At 35.9% G+C, this 15,062-nt stretch overlaps 1 protein-coding gene across 1 annotated transcript; it reads left to right on the forward strand.

Annotated features, from left to right (window-relative positions):
- The first annotated feature begins 325 nt into the window (after window positions 1-325).
- On the forward strand, window positions 326-4,291 carry LOC121369992 (acanthoscurrin-1-like). Its single transcript, XM_041495074.1, has 4 exons — window positions 326-396; window positions 1,141-1,223; window positions 2,462-2,757; window positions 4,158-4,291. The coding sequence occupies exons 1-4, from the start codon at window positions 326-328 to the stop codon at window positions 4,275-4,277; spliced, it is 570 nt and encodes a 189-aa protein (XP_041351008.1). The 3' UTR covers window positions 4,278-4,291.
- Window positions 4,292-15,062: the final 10,771 nt, after the last annotated feature.

Raw genomic sequence — 15,062 nt, forward strand, 5'->3', positions numbered from 1 at the left:
ATACAGTTGATAAATCGTTTGCGCACGAAATGTACGGTGGACAAACCGTAGATACGTCACTTAGTCCACTTTGACAGCACTATACTCCACACTGATTAAACACAATCTCATATCTATACTTGCATACAAACACAAACCAAGTTTGAAACCGATGTCTTTCGTTCAATTGCATCTCTAGCCATGGGTTTCGATCAAATGGAAGGTGGTATATATTATCGTTTCCGCAAATACCAGTGTTTTCAAGCTGTCCTAGGTACAAATAACATTCACGTGTACTTATAAACAAACATTGTGGTTTACCATTATTCGTGGTTTTAACTTCAAAATGACCCAGCTTGACATTGCGTACAAACAAGATAAATACGTAAATTCTTCCGAGACAGCTAAAGGTGACATGTTAATACATCTTAATTACGCGCTTTGCACGTCTCACATTAATATATGGGTCACCTGAGATAGCCTTTGGCCTGTCAGTGGCACAAGGTGGACAGTCATTATAATTAACTGTTTGTAAATGTGAAATGTACTATATAAGGAAGGTGTTTTACGTTGGTTTCTTAAGACGAGTATCGCAGCTTGCAGTAAGTAGCATTATAGCATATCCTTAGAGAGAGGTTTTACAATTTTCGCTATCTTAGTTTTTTTATTATTATTATTATTATTATTATTATTATTATATAATATGGCTGAATTGTAATTAATATAATAATTTGGTTTAATTCTGAATTTTAATTGTCTTAAATATCACAGGTTTAATTGTTATATGATGAAACTGGTCATTTTTACAATAATGCACAGGACACTGGTCATTTATACAATAATGCCCTAGACACTGGTCATTTTTACAATAATGCACTAGACACTGGTAATTTTTACAATAATGCACTAGACACTGGTCATTTTTACAGTAATGCACTATATACTAGTAAATTTTACAATAAATTTCATGTTCTCTTAAATGCATGTCATATCTTTCATCTACTTGTTTGCTATGGTAACTGCATATTACATTTACGTAGGTACGTTTTTCTAGTCAAGGCGAACCACACATTATATTAATATATATTTTGTATTATCTATGTTTCTCAAGCAAACATTTTGAAATGTATGTAAAGAACGCTCTGTGTACTCTGTTTTCAGCACCAGTACAGGCATGAAGTTACCCGTTCTTCTTCTGTTTGCGTTGTGCGCCGTTCTCCTTGATACCAGTTCCTATGTACAAGGTAGGTTAACCTTCTACATAGTGGGTTGGGTTTTATCCACTCCTTAAACATAATTTGTTTTTAGTTGTCAGCTGATTGGATCTACGAAATAATACCATCACATTTGGTTTCAGACGAGAATTTAGCGGTACATTTACATACATTTACGTAATTTTATACCTAATGGTTTAAGTGTATTTATACTAAGGTATCTCGAAACATATTGTAAAGTTTAGTTTGTTTAACGACACCACTAGAGCACATTGATTTATTAACCATCGGCTATTGGATATCAAACATTTGGTAATTTTGACATATAATCATCAGAGAAAACCTTGTTTTTGAGGATATGTGAGAAATAGAATAATACATTCGTGTCCGTTAGAAACCATTTATCTCACAACTCTTTGTTTAAAAACGTATCAAATTCGCTTTCGCTCGTCAGATACATTTTAAAACTCGTTATGAGATAAATCGTACCTAAACGGCCACTCATGTATTATTTTCTATGTATTCCTAAAAGCTAAATGTTTTCATTGTGATCTGAAATGTAAACAGTTTCAGATTTCGGCTAAAAGAAACTAAATTGATAAAATAATATTCGATAGAGAATAATTAAACGATTGTCTTTAAAAAATATGATATAAAAAAATAGATATACTTTCATAAAATGAAGACCAAATAGATCTCAATCCACAGCACTTTTCCGATATATTATTTTTGTTAAAGGGACATTCCTGAGTTTGTTGCATTTGTAAGATGTTTCCCACTAATAAAATAGTTCTACGAATAAACTGACATATTAAATATATTTTCTTGTTTAGAATATCAGTGTCTGTATATTCAATGTGTTTCTGGTCATCTCAATATTTGTAAGAAGCCTAAACTGGGTTTTGTCTTTAAATAATTTCGTACGTACGAAAAAATAATTTTTAGGAAATAAAATGAAATTTAACCTAGTACAAATATTAGAACGACCAGAAACATGTTTAATATACAGCCACTAATATTTTATGCAGAAAAATATATTTGATATGTAATTACAATCGTTAAAAAGTCTCTGTTAGTCGATAACATCTTAAAAATTGCAGCAAACTCAGGAATGTCCCTTTAATAGTTGAAAATATAAAATGCTATTCGATATTTTGTTGTTGATTGTTTTTTTAATTATTTTGAATTTCGTGTTTGTTTTTGTGTCGTAAGGGTACATCTGTACTGTGTCAAAGTTATTAAACATATATAATTTTATTTCCTTTCAGGTCATAAACGTAGGGGTGGAGGCGGCGTTATAGGAGGTGGAGGCATTATAGGCGGTGGCATTGTAGGAGGTGGTGTCATAGGAGGTGGTGGTGTTATAGGAGGTGGTGTTATAGGAGGTGGTTTCATAGGAGGTGGTGGTATCATAGGAGGCGGTGGCATAGGAGGCGGTGGCATCATAGGAGGCGGAGGCATCATAGGAGGCGGAGGTATCATAGGAGGCGGTGGCGTCTGGAGAGGTCGTTCATGGCGTCGTCGTTTCTGGCGACGTCGTTTCAGGCGCCGGCACCCGTGCTGGGTTAGTAACTTTAATTTTCTATTTCTAGGGACGATTAACTCGGTTTTGGTCATTCTAACCAGCCTGTGTATGTACTGACCTGTCAACGGGTAACTGTAAATAACTGAACAGAGTACCAAAATAAACTGAATTTTAGAAAATGTAATCCTTTTTCCAAACACACCGGATACAAAAATATTACATTAAAGCGATTCATAAAAAGCTCTGTTAGCAACCGTTTGATTTTATAAATTGTACTCGGCACTGGGTTAGTAACATTAAGGTCCTGATTCAGTTTTGCCCATGATAACCAGCCTTTGTGTGTACAAATGTACAACTCTATCTATGAGGAACTGCATATGAAATATCTCTTGTTGCTATGTCGGTAGGAGTAAGTCTCTCTCTCTCTCTCTCTCTCTCTCTCTCTCTCTCTCTCTCTCTCTCTCTCTCTCTCTCTCTCTCTCTCTCTCTCTCTCTCTCTCTCTCTCTCTCTCTCTCTCTCTCTGGACACCTGAACGACAACAAATTGGAACCTTAATTGGATATACGTGCCAAAATAAAGTATAAGTTAAACAATGTAATCTTATTTCCAAACACATGGAGTGTGAACATATTACATTTAAGCGATTTGTAGAAAGCTTTGTTAGCAACCCTTGTACTCGGTACTGGTTTCAATTATTAGTATACCTTGCATAACAACTGTATATATTTTAGTTTACTTTTAACTTGATTTTTGTGTTTATATCCAATTAAGGTTCATGGACACACGCCCCAGATATCTGGGCTTCTGTCCAATTCAGTAAGTTACTGGTTTATTTGTTAGTCGTTAGTCAGGGGAAGGTCTCTGTGGTAGTCGTTAAAACACGATTCATTAAAATGTTTTAGTCATAACGAATCTTCATTAAAGGGAAATTCCTGACTTTGCTGCATTGTAGGATGTTTCCGACTAATAAAATATTTCTACGATTAAACTTACATATCAAATATATTTTCTTGCTTAAAATATCAGTGTCTGTATATTCAATGTGTTTCTGGTCGTCTTAATATTTGTAAGACGCCCAAACTGGATTTTATCTTCAAATAATTTCGTACGTACAAAAATATATATATTAGTCAATAAAATGAAGTTTAACATAGTACAAATATTAGCGCGATCAGAAACACGTTTAATATACAGTCACTGATATTTTATGCAGAAAAATATATTTGATATGTAATTACAGTTGCTAAAAAGTCTCTGTTAGTCAATAACATTTTAAAAATTGCATAAAACTCAGGAATGTCCCTTTAAAGAGAATACTTTTCAAGGAAAATGGAAATCCATTTATTCGTCCGTCTTTCCGTCTCTCTTTGTGTCTATCTATATATCTATATGTCTGTATATCTATCTATTTATTTATTTATTTATTTATTTATTTCAGCGCATGTTCTGTCCACGTGGAATGCGCTGTATCCGCCGAGGAAGGCGTGGTATCTGTGTGTGGTGGAGACGACCCGTGTGGCCACTAATGTTCAGTTCTGATCAGAGTACAGACTCATGACATCTTAACGTTACATAGGGTTGTGAATAAAAGTATTAATTATCAAACAGATTCAGTTTTGGTTTTATTTTGTTTTAAATGGTTTAATCCCAATTCCAGTATGCCTTTTACAAAATCTATTTGACCTATCCGGTTGTGTCAAAATAATGAATGAATGAATGAATCTTTAAAGACACCACAGCACAAAAACACAGATAGGCGTTTTGTGTTAGAGAAAGGTAAATATGTCCAAATAATGAACATATATCTGGGCTCAAACTGGTACACATTTTGTGTAAGCCAATTGTTTGAAAAAGATTAAAATGTGATTAATTTAAGGACTATTTTATTACCCAAATAGTAAATGTTGTAGCCACTTTGTATAAAAATTAACGATTGGCATAATTTGGCAACGTGCCGGGTGAGCCCTGATATAAGAGTGAAGGTCTTGAATGTTTGTGATATTAGTTACATTGTATAATTGAAAGAATCCAATCAGAATCTGTAATTAATGCATTTGTCGCATATAGTTAACGGAATTTCTGGTTCACATCGTGTTTATACACAAGACGCTCAAACTGAATGTTACATTACAGGAGCCAATTTTACATCATACGTTTACGTCTGCGACTAACAGCTACACCGGTCAGGCGTTTACATCGTCATGTGTTTGGCATTTATTTTACGCAGAAACATACACTATTACAAAAGATGGAGCATTTTAAGGACAAACGACAATGAAATATGTGTACTATGTTTATTGTACTATAATAGTAATAAGAATTGCGGTTTAGTCGTAAATGTACGTTTACGTGCAAAAGTAGGTTCACCATGTTTTGTCAAATTGGCCCGTGGACTTTGTTTCCCACTTCTGGACTGTGGTCTATGAGATCTCAGTTTTAGTTACTTCTAAACGCTGACGTGTGGCAAATTGTTTATTAACATATATTACCTGCACAACCTGTATGACTTAATTCAATAAACATTTGAAGGTGTGATGCTCTTGCATCTTTGTGACATTATTCCCAACGTCGTCGGTGAGACCATTGGGCTATTTCTCGTTGCAGCCAGTGCACAATGACTGGTATATCAAAGGCCGTGGTATGTGCTATCCTGTCTGTGGGATGGTGCATATAAAAGAGCCCTTGCTACTAATGGAAAAATGTAGCGGCTTTCCTTTCTACGAATATATGTCAAAATTACCAAATGTTTTACATCCAATAGCCAATGACTAATAAATCAATGTGCTCTAGAGGTGTCGTTAAAGAAAACAAATTTGAAGGTATAATTGAAGACATCGTTTCAGAATGTGTACTTTGGTGCGTTCTACCAGTGTAAGTAGCAAGGTCTATGTAGTTTATATCGTGTTTACCTACCGCGTGTTTGACGTATCATACTGGTCATATTCCAGTGATTTGTCCATAGAAATAACGTTCTAAACGCTCGTCAACCATTAAAGGCCTTATTCTTCCACTTTGGAGATGTGGGATGTAGCTCAGTGGTGTAGCTCTCGTCTGAAGTGAGAAGAGTCTCACAACTGATCACTATCTGTGGCCTCGTGGTTTTCATTTATAGTTATTTTCAGGCTTATATCCACTTATGTTCAAGCACGCTGTCCTGGACACACACGTCAGCTATCTGGAGCGTTTGTCCAGGAGAGTGGATTAGTTGTTAGTTGTTAGTGAGAGAGAAGTCGGTGTTGTGGCCTTACACATTAAGGCATTAATTTTGCTTTGGATGGGAGTCGAGCCGGTACCGGGAGGTGAACGAAGTTTCTACCAGCCTTACGACTTATGGCTTAACCATCTGAACTTGAGACAGTTATATGACTGAATTGAAAGCTACTATTCCACTAATAGAGAAATTCATCAAAATAGTATTATGCTGTTAGTAAATAACACTGGCATAATGGTAGTTTATCAAGTGGTTACGAGTGCTTTTTAACAATTTCAGGAACGATCAGCGTAAATACACATAGGGAACGAACTGATATATATAAGTCTATGGACATCCATTTGAATATTTTAATTGGGGAGGGAGGGGAACAAGAAGGAAGAAAGACGTTAACACTGACATTAACATGTTATTAAATTTTTTCAGATTTTATTTTACATTTTAGATCTGATGGGATGGTGCATATAAAATATCCCTTGTTACAAATAGACAAATGTAACGGGTTTTCTCTCTAAAACTATAAGTTAGAATCACCCAATATTTGGCATACTATAGCCAATGATTAATAAATCAACGTCTTCTAGTGGTGTCGTTAAACAAAAAACTATCTTTAACTTTTGATTCAGATCTCCCTTATTCCCTTTCGGACTCCCATTGCACGAGCGGAGTACATCTATGTCGGACTCTAAAACCTGCACGTGAATTTGAATAAGTAGTTACACAAGAAGCTGCTCACCATGGGTCGCTGTCACAATGGGAAGAAGATTTTTATTTTTATAAACTTTCTAGTGCACCACCCCTAGAGATTTTAGAATTCCCGACAGAACAAGAAGTGGGTAAAAATATGCTTTGTAGCTAATATCTACTAATAAACACCTTATTAATCCTCCCCGTTTACAAATAACTTAAATTAGGACGAAGTCCACAGTTCCCAAGTGGGAAAACAAAGGTCCGTAATTCTATAACGAATGAATACCGACACGATGGTGAGAGATAATGTAAGACGTTTTCTTCATTTATACCGCTGGCATTCTGACAAATATAGTCTTCTTGTGCACATTCTGACATATAGTCTTGATGTGCACATTCTGAAATATATAGCCTTCATGTCCACATTCTGACACATATAGTCTTGATGTGCACATTCTGAAATGTATAGTCGCCATGTGCACATCCTGATATATATAGTCTTGATGTGCACATTTGACATATATAGTCTTGATGTACACATCCTGACATAGTCTTGATGCGCACATTCTGAAATATATAGTCTTCATGTGCACATCCTGACATATATAGTCTTGATGTGCACAATCTCACATATAGTCGTGATGTACACATTCTGATATATATAGTCTTGAGGTGCACATTCTGATATGTATAGCCTCAATGTGCATATTCTGACATATATAGCCTTAGTGTGCACATTCTGATATACATATATATATATATATATAGCCTTCATGTACATATTCTGACATATATATATATATATATACATATATATATAGCCTTCATGTACATATTCTGACATATATAGCCTTCATGTGCATATTCTGACATATATCGTCTTCATGTGCACATTCTGGCATATATAGTCTTCATGTGCATATTCTGACATATATAGTCTTCATGTGCACATTCTGGCATATATAGTCTTCATGTGCACATTCTGACACATATAGTCTTGATGTGCACATTCTGAAATGTATAGTCTCCATGTGCACATCCTGACATATATAGTGTTGATGTGTAAATTGTGACATATATAGTCTTGATGTGCACATCCTGACATATATAGTCTTGATGTTCACATTCTGACATATACAGTCTTGATATGCACATTCTGACATATATAACCTTGAGGTGCACATTCTGATATATATAGCCTCGATGTGCATATTCTGACATATAGCCTTCGTGTGCACATTCTGATATATATAATCTTGATGCGCACATTCTGAAATATATAGTCTTCATGTGCACATTCTGATTGTTTTAATACAACGATCAGTATCAGCTATTTTCCTTTTATTGACAGGATCGAAGTTGTAACATAAATGTTGTTCAACGGTTACTCATGTAGTATTCTCTTCTCTACCAATGAACTTTGTGTACATAAATACGATAGTTAAAATTTGTTTTGGTTAACGACACCACTAGAGCACACTGAGTTATTAATCATAGGTTATTGGGTGTCAAATATTTTGACATTTTGACTTATAGTCTAGGAGAGGAAAAACAAAAAACAAACTGAATCTGATAAGCAAGGGATCTTTTTATTACACAACCCTACAGTAACGAGAAGACGTACCACGAGTCTGATATACCTCGTGGATCAGAACTGGAACATTAGTGGCCACAGACAGGGATCGATCTCAGACCACACACATCATACCACGCCTTCAACTAGGCGGACTTCCAGCGCATTCCAATAGGACATGGAACTTTTTAGTCAGAAAAGTAGAATGAATAAACTACGCAATATAATATGTAGTCGACAGACACTGTGGATGGATTCTAAAACAAAATTAAAGGCTACTACACATAGGTATTTTTCTGATTTAAAGAACCGGACGAATCAAATAGTCTTGCCCTTTTCTTTGATCAGTATTTTCTTTAATGCATTTAGATTCGGAATAACTTAAAACATGTGAATGAATGTTTTTATTCAATAGCTCCACTTAGACTTAGGCCACTTTTACGAAATGAAAGATGAACTGATTAACACGACTGTCATTGGGACAACAATAATCGCATTGTTGGACCCTCATGGGGATGTTACCACAAACAGTAAGTTAAACAGGTGAAGTAAAATAAAATACAGTGTGTGATTGGAAGGGGCACTAGTCCGGATGCCTTAACTCAGCCACGCCGAGTACATATTTATACAAATAAAAGGGTTGTTAACAGAGTGTTTTATGAATCGCTTAAATGTAATATTGTTGTACCCGATGTGTCATTGTAAATAAAACAAAAAAACCAGATTACATTAATTATTTTAATATTGGAGTCAACGAGGTTTTATGGACAACATTTTGGGTACGCTGTTCAGTAATATGCAGTTTTTCATAGAACAGGATAAGTACATACACAACCCTCATTAGAAATGTCCAAAACCTGTAATTCATCGTCTCTAGAAAGAGGAAACCAGGGTTACTAACCACAGCACGGGTGCCGGCCTTCCTCGGCGGAACAGCGACGTCGCCAGAACACGACGACGCCATGAACGACCTCTCCAGAGACCCACTAGCCTCCTAGATAGCCACCGCCTCCTATAAATGCCACCACCTCCTATGCCGCCACCTATGATGTCACCGCCTTTTCTTTAACACCGCCTCCTATAATACCGATTCTATAATTAAAACATGTAACACCGAATCCTTTAACACCGCCTCCTCCTAGACTTAACTCTTACTCCTGACATCACCGACTCCAATAACAAAACCTCCTATGACACCACCGCCTATAACACCACCGCCTTAAGTATAACACCGAAGTCCAATAAATACCTATAACACCGCCTCCAATAACACTAGCGCCTCCTATGACATCGCCTCCTATAAGGCCGTGTTTACGCTTACGTTTATGACCTGTAAAGCAAATATACTAATACATATTTTTAATAGTTTTTGCAAGAGTACAGATGTACCCTTACTATATCATTTGTAATTGGGTGCCGGCGCCTGAAACGACGACGCAAAAAACGACACGACACCGTACAAAAAACCAATCCAACCACCGCCTCCTATGATGCCAAAACAATTAGAATGTTCACCTCCTATGGCCACCTATGATGCCATATTTTCCAATAACACAATCCTATATGTTCAACTATTAACAAAAATAATATCCTATGAAACCACCGTCCTATAACATCCTCCTATATACACCGCCTCCTATCTATACCACCGCCTCCAATATATCTATACCTCCTATATGACACCACCGCCTATAACACCATATATGCTATATACACCGCCTCCTATAATACTATCCAATAACACCGCCTATATAATGTATATATATATATATATATATAAAGCAAATATAATGTACATATTTTTATAATTTTAGCATAGTACAGATAGATACCCTTACTATATCATATATAAGATAGGTATAGATATCAAAAATCATTACACAAAAGTATATATAGAGACAGATATAGAACAATAGATATAGATATAGATATATATAGACCACACATACATATAGACATACATACAGATATACAAGATATAAATACCATGTCAACAACATAATATAATCGAAGGACAAAACAATTAGAATGTTCAATAAGATATTTCCAGTAAACAATTTATATGTTCAACTATGTGTGTGTATATTATGTGTATATATATGTGTGTATGTGTGTGTGTGTACATACGTTTTAATTATCCTTTCCCGAAGTCCTACGTTACTTTTTTATGACTTAATTATGCAGCGATGTTATTTGGTTTCACAGAAAATAACTTGTCTCCAATGTATCGAACATTATTTTATACGTTTAGTTTCTTTTACCAAAACCTGAAACTGTTTACATTCCAGATCTTTTTAACAAGTCCCAATAAAAACAGTTAGCTTTTAGGAATACAAGTCATTTCAAATATTCCGAAATTATGGTGGTCCTTTGTAAAACAGCAATTTTTGTTTAGTCTACAGCTGACGCAAATTTTTTCGAGGGGCAGGACCTAGCCCAATGGTAGAGCGCTGGTTTGATGCGCGGTCGGTTTGGGATCGATTCCCGTCGGTGGGCCCATTGGGGTATTTCTCGTTCCAGCCAGTGCACCACGACTGGTATATCAGAGGCCATGGTATGTGCTATCGTGTCTGTGGGTAAGTGCATATAAAAGATCCGTTGCTGCATTAGAAAAACATGTAGCGGGTTTCCTCTAAAGACTATATGTCAAAATTACCTAATGTTTGATATTCAACAGCCGATGGTTAATAAATCAATGTGCTCTAGTGGTGTCGTTAAATAAACTAAACTTTACAATATGTTTCGAGATACCTTAGTATAAATACACTTAAACCATTAGGTATAAAATTACGTAAATGTATGTAAATGTACCGCTAAATTCTCGTCTGAAACCAAACGTGATCGTATTATTTCGTAGATCCAATCAGTTGACAACTAAAACAAATCATGTTTAAGGAGTGGATAAAACCCAGCCCAATATGTAGAAGGTTAACCTACCTTGTACATAGGGACTGGTATCAAGGAGAACGGCGCACACAGCAAACAGAAGAAGAACGGATAACTTCATATTTGTACTGGTGCTGAAAACAGAGTACACAGAGCCTTCTTTTACATACACTTCAAAATGTTTGCTTGAGAAACATACATAATACAAAATATATATTTTAATATAATGTGGAACTAGAGAAACCTTTTCTATGTGAATGCAATGTAAGGTTACCATAGCACAAAGTTAGATGAAAGATGCAGCATGTACTTAGGAGCACATGAAAATTATTGTAAAAAGTTACCAGTATCTAGTGCATTATTGTAAAAATTATCAGTGTCTAGTACATTATTGTAAAAATGACCAGTGTCCTGTGCATTATTGTAAAAAAATTAGTATTTTTACGGTTCAAAGTTAGGTAAAAGAGTATTTTGCTGACATGTACATGTATATATTTAAACTTGATCAAAATTATTGTAAAATGACCACTGTCTACTGTACCCAATTTTATTAAATAACAATTAAACCTATAATATTTAAAACAATTAAAATTTGGAATTAAACCATATATGTTAATTAGAATTCAACCATATTATATTATATTGTAGTAATAATAATAATAATAATAATAATAAATGAACGAAATTCCAAGACTAATCTGCACCCATAATGCTACTTACTGCAAGCTGCGATACTCGTCTTAAGAAACCAACGTAAAACACCTTCCTTATATAGTACATTTCACATTTACAAACAGTTAATTACAATGACTGTCCACCTTGTTCCACTGACAGGCCAAAGGCTATCTCAGGTGACCCACATATTAATGTGAGACATGCAAAGCGCGTAATTAAGATGTATTAACATGTCACCTTTAGCTGTCTTGGAAGAGTTCATGTATTTGTCTTGTCTGTACGCAATATCAAGCTGGGTCATGTTGAAATTAAAAACACGTGTAATGGTAAACTACGTAATGTCTGTTTGTAAGTGCACGTAAGTGTTCTTTTACCTATGATTGTTTAAAATCACTGGTATTTTCTTTAATAAAACCAATATTTGCGGAATCGTTAATGTACCACATTCCAGTTTACCATAGCTAGAGATGTAACTAACCAACAAACAAAAGGCATCGGTTTCAAACTTGTTTGCGTTTGTATAAAATCATAGATTTGAGATTGTGTTTAATCAGAGTGGAGGTTAGTGCTGTCAAAGTGGAATATATAATGCTAGGTTCAGACTACCAACTGCCAGCACAAAGCTGGCCAACTTTCTACTGTCACGACTTCTACGACTGTCCAGTTGCTAGTCTGAACGCTTTTACAATTCGATTCTCGTCGTATAACCCATTAGTTGTTAATCTGAGCGCACCCGTCTTAAGTCGGGAGTTGGGAACATTACAACGCAACCGTCGACTTGGCCAACTTCGTCGTTACAGCTGACAGTCGGAACCTAGCATAACGTAAACGTTTCGTCCCCAGACGATTTATCCAGCGTATATATCATCTGCAAATAATATGGCTGCACAGTCCATCAGCAATATCACTGACGTATACTAAAAAGAGAAACGGGCCCGTTATACATGTACATGTAATCTATTTTGTCCATTCGGATCGCATATTAGTTTTGTAGATATAATGTTATTCATATGGTATTAGAGCTCTTAGAATACACTTATCCTACTGGTATCCTATCTAAACACACACATTAGTGGTAAGTTATCATTTTCAATCGCTTTTTAAAGNCTATATTTCGTCTACAGATGATGTTCAACAAAGGCCATGGTTTCGTCTTGCCTGTGGGAAAGCGCAAATAAAATGCTGCAGCCCATGTAGTGGTCCAGCGGGTTTCCTCTCAAAATCTGTGTCCTTAACCATATGTCTGACGCCATATAACCGTAAATAAAATGTGTTGAGTGCCCCATTTCCCCCCCCCAATCGCCCCCCCCCCCCGTTCACCTTGCAATCCCCGCCTACGCTCCCACCCCCCGTCAGTGCTCGAGCAAATCCTCAAATTCGGGCAAAAACTATAGAAATATTAATGAGCTGGCCTGAAATCTTTTCAGCATGTATTTCCATCAGGGGCGGGGACGTGAGCCAGTGGTAAAGCGCTCGCTTGATGCGCGGTCGGTTTGGGTTTGATCCCCGTCGGTGGGCCCATTGGGCTATTTCTCGTTTCAGCTAGTGCACTACGACTGGTATATCAAAGGGCGTGGGGTGTGCTATCCTGTCTGTGGGATGGTGCATATAAAAGATTCCTTGCTACTAATAGAAAAAAGTAGCAAGTTTGCTCTCTAAGACTATATGTCATAATTACCAAATGTCTGACACCCAATAGCCGATGATTAATAAATCAATGTGCTCTAGTGGTGTTGTTAAACAAACAAACTTATTTTTTATTTCCTTCATTCCTCTCACAATATTATATTAATTGTGTTGGGTTTTTTGGTTATTGTTGTTGTGGGTGGTTTTTTGTAAAGTGTTTTTATGGGGGGGGGGGGGGGGGGGGGTATATGGGTTTTTTTTGGTTTGTTTGTTTTTGTCCTATCCAGGGCCTCAAGGTTGGTATATTACATTTCATGGTACATGTATATGATGGTTTTCTGTGTGGAAAGGTATATGTAGGAGAGAGAGAGAGAGAGAGAGAGAGAGAGAGAGAGAGAGAGAGAGAGAGAGAGAGAGAGAGAGAGAGAGAGAGAGAGAGAGAGAGAGAGAGAGAGAGAGAGACAGACAGAGAGAGACAGACAGAGAGTATATATGTGTGTTTGTCGGAACTTAAAATGAAAAAGAAGCTGGCGTCATATGATGTGCATATCGTCAGTATAAAACTATATAACCATTAGCATATCTAGAATTATCTTCCAGTGTAAGACAAAGATTAATGATCACCGAACACTGGCAGGTATTATTGTAATGGCGAAGAGAGTGTTAACACTGATCGAAACGTTTACATTATTAATACCAAGACGGTTATTGCTCCCTGTTGCGTGTCTTAAAGTGAATATGAAATTAGATTATTTAAAATCAGTAAGTTACAAGTCTGTGGTTTATAGCGGAAACAGTATCAGTATATACTGAACAACAACAAAAACGCCAATATTAATTTACTTCCCTCTAATTTATTTGAAGTTATTCAGTTTGAATCCTATTAGTTTATGTGCCCATTGGGCTATTTCTCGTCCCAGCCAACGCACCACGACTGGTATATCAAAGGCCGTGATATGTGATATCCTGTCTGTGGGATGGTGCATATAAAAGATCCCATGCTACTAATGGACAAATGTAGCGGGTTTCCTCTCTAAGACTATATGTCAGAATTACCACTTTATGTTTGACATCCGAACAGCCGATGATTAATAAATCAATGTGTTCTAGTGGCGTTAAAGAAAACAAACTTTGTTTTAGTTTTTGTGTCTATTAAAATGATCAGTGTCTTGTAAAAATATGTTTATTTTTTCGAATTAATTTTATCATCAAATATATATATATATAGATATAGATATAGATATAGATATAGATATAGATATAGATATATAGATATATACATACATTAATATTCACGATGCATTTGTTTGTATTTAACACTGAGTAGTATGTCCTATAAATGCAAGTATAGACTGTTCACTGATAAACCTTCAGAACCTTGTCACTGAACAGAAAGGTTTCAACCTGGATAATTCTACAATTACAAAAATATAGTAGCTCACAATCTGATTAAATCGTTCTATGTATAAACTATTGAAAACTTAACACAAAGTTACTGAATAAACTGGTAGTTTATTTAGAACGAACCCATGCTAGTCTAAATAGTAACAACTAGAAACTGTTGACCACAATATACGCACTGACCAAACTACGCATACTGGAAGTTGTTAAAGTGACACTGTGACACATTAAAAGATTTCTGCTTGACACGATCGCGTGTAGTAAATCACGTTGACGGTGTC

Source organism: Gigantopelta aegis, chromosome 4 (assembly GCF_016097555.1).
Source record: "Gigantopelta aegis isolate Gae_Host chromosome 4, Gae_host_genome, whole genome shotgun sequence".
Taxonomy (NCBI): domain Eukaryota; kingdom Metazoa; phylum Mollusca; class Gastropoda; order Neomphalida; family Peltospiridae; genus Gigantopelta; species Gigantopelta aegis.

Coding starts and splice junctions, on each gene's coding strand:
- LOC121369992 (XM_041495074.1), top strand. CDS start 326: ATGACCCAGCTTGACATTGCGTACAAACAAGATAAATACGTAAATTCT. Junction 1,224..2,461: donor TACCAGTTCCTATGTACAAG/GTAGGTTAACCT, acceptor ATTTCCTTTCAG/GTCATAAACGTAGGGGTGGA. Junction 2,758..4,157: donor GGCGCCGGCACCCGTGCTGG/GTTAGTAACTTT, acceptor TATTTATTTCAG/CGCATGTTCTGTCCACGTGG.